Source organism: Lontra canadensis, unplaced genomic scaffold, assembly GCF_010015895.1.
Source record: "Lontra canadensis isolate GAN:19392208 unplaced genomic scaffold, GSC_riverotter_1.0 scaffold45, whole genome shotgun sequence".
Taxonomy (NCBI): domain Eukaryota; kingdom Metazoa; phylum Chordata; class Mammalia; order Carnivora; family Mustelidae; genus Lontra; species Lontra canadensis.
Window position 1 is genome coordinate 5,867,842 of NW_022631039.1, and position 2,532 is coordinate 5,870,373.

A 2,532-nucleotide genomic window follows, 5' to 3' on the forward strand; every position below is an offset into this window, starting at 1 on the left:
AGTCTCTAACGACCCATCTCCCTTAGAGCCCTGGGCACCAACCGTCCTAAGAATCAGGGACGCAGACCTAGCGAAAGTTAGGGGTTCTGGGAAACCAGAAACCTAGGGTCCAGTGCTGACCCCTCCCCTGACTTGGTCTGGGGAACTGGGGAATGGTTCAACCTTCTGAGGCTTAGTTTTCTCATCTGGAAAATGGAGCTACTCAAACCTGACCCCTGTGATGCTATGAGAGTTAAACAAAATTATGCATGTAAAGCATCTGAGAGGGTTATCTGGCACAGGTCAGGGGCCCGTGGAATGTGATTTCCTTCCCACAGGCAGCCCTAGGGCACGCATGCACTCACACACACACGCACACTCACACACACACACCAGTAGGGGAGAGGGACACAGAGCAAGACCCCAGGCCAGACCAGATCCAGAAAGGCAGATGGGGACACACTTATTCTGTAGGAGTCCCATGCTCTGGCAGGGCTGGTCCAGCCTTGGGGCCCAGAGGCTCGGGGAGCGGGAACGCGGACGAGGGTCTTGAGCCCTGCGGCAGCTCAGCCTCCTGGGCCTGGGCCAGCTGGGCGGTGTGCTCGAAGGCGGCTTGCAGCAGGTGGGAGGCAAGGCAGGTGGTCCAGGTGACGAGATAGGCCAGATGCCAGGCGAGGGCTGTTGTGGTCTCCACCCCCCAGTACAGACGCTTCAGCAGCACCCGGAGCTCCGGCACCACGCAGTTGTTCAGCAGCGCCTGGAGGATGGACAAGCAGATGGGCAGGTGGCCAGGCCCGGGACGCCCCCAGGTCTGCCCTCTCTCGGCCGGCCCACGCCCGGCCTGCCCACCTTGCTGAGCAGCCCGCGCAGGCCGCAGCGACGGGCCCTCCGGCATAGCCTCCAGGTCAGCAGCGACAGCAGCAAGCCCGCCAACGTCAGACCGTGCAGGCAGGACAGAAGCAGGTCCGTGCAGGTGGCCGCAGACGGGCCCAGCCGCTTCGGCGCCAGGCCCAAGGCCCGGACACAGCGCCGCACGCCCGCCCACGCCAGCCGGGGCGCCCGCAGCCCCAGCCACACGGGGACCCCCAGCAGTCCCAGCCCCGCCTGCAGCGCCAGGCATAGGCGGCTGGCGTCGAGCCCAGGGGCCGGAAAGGTCTGGCGGCCGCGGGACCCCCAAGCCTCCTGGGCCAGCCCCGACAGCCAGTGGTTGAAGAAGAGAATCTTGAGAAGCAGGAGATTGTACAGGTGGACCCGGTTCTGGACCAGCTGCAGGAGGAGGGAGAGCCAACCGCGGTCACACACGTGGGGGAGGGGCCCTACGTTCCCCCCTACCCCCCCACCCCCACCCCCTGCCGGCCGGGCCTCCTTCTCTCCGGGCCTCAATTTCCCCCACAAGAAGGATCGTTCTCTGCCCACTTCTGAGGACTCCGTTCTCAGGAAGTGGTTTTAGAAAGTATTTCCAGTTATCGTTGTTTCCTTTCCCCCGGATTTAAGTGAGTGTTTGTAATACTCTAGAAGGAAGGAAGTGGGTTTATTATTATTATTAGAGAAGGCAGGACCATCCACCCCTCTCAGCCCTCTGATCCTGCGGGATTTGAATCCTGGGCAGGTTTTTTTTCTCCCAAACACCTGGGCTCTCCTGTCCACCGGTTGCCTGTTGGTGTCACGATGGCAGCTGGGGGCAAAGGGCAGTGCCCCCCGGTAGGGTAGAGAGATGGGAGGCATGCGGGCAGCGACCCGAGGGCCTGGGGGACCTACGAAGACAGAGGGACCCAGGAAGATCTCCCGGCTTCTGTCCTGGATGTCCTGTCTCCCATCCACGGGGAGAAACGTGTGAGCTTGGGTAGGGGAAGAGTCTGTAAGCGGGAAAACTCCACCTGAGTCCTGGGGCTGAACGGCCCCTCCTCAGAGCCCCACATCCCCCTCTCTGGACCCCATGCACCCTTGTCCAGAGGACCACCAGGAGCCCTAGGGAGCGGTGTGGAGACAGTCACCTGGCGCTGGCTGTGCGCCCCACCACGGGCACCGTGGCTTGGGGGTGGGGTTTCGGAGGCAGGCAGTCACCTAGTGCCACCGGATGGGAAAGGTCCACGTGGTCCAACAGCTCTGAGGTGGCTGTGAAGGGCTGGGAGGACCCCCACCCCAGTGCCCCCCGCGCCACACTCACCAGCACCGACAGCTTCACCAGCAGCAGCAGAATCCCCAGGAGGCTGGATCTGGCGGGCGGGACGGCCTCCATATCTGGCCCTCCTCCCCTTCCTCCAGCTGAGAGAGGGAGGGTGACCTCACAGATACCGCAGGGTGGGGGCCGAGTTACCGTGGGGACCCAGTTGCCACAAGAGACCCTCTTGAACCTGCCTCCCGCCCTTGCATGGCACAAAACTAGGGTATCTGTTGTCTCCATCCTGTCCCCTTCCTGGCTGGAGACTTCCCCGGACTCCACGTCTGGCCTGTCCACACAGGTGCCGGAGGAGGTCCTCAGATGGTCAGCCCTGGGGCCTGAGTGGGCAACCGAGGCCATCATCACGTACAGAAACGTGGCTGAGGGTGGCT

General features: G+C 63.0%; 1 protein-coding gene across 1 annotated transcript; it reads right to left on the minus strand.

The window, feature by feature from the left end:
• Positions 1 to 423: 423 nt before the first annotated feature.
• On the minus strand, positions 424 to 2,218 carry TMEM270 (transmembrane protein 270). The gene is made up of 3 exons (XM_032872327.1): positions 2,147 to 2,218; positions 829 to 1,245; positions 424 to 736 (listed from the first exon to the last, which is right to left on the minus strand). The coding sequence occupies exons 1-3, from the start codon at positions 2,216 to 2,218 to the stop codon at positions 443 to 445; spliced, it is 783 nt and encodes a 260-aa protein (XP_032728218.1). The 3' UTR covers positions 424 to 442.
• Positions 2,219 to 2,532: the final 314 nt, after the last annotated feature.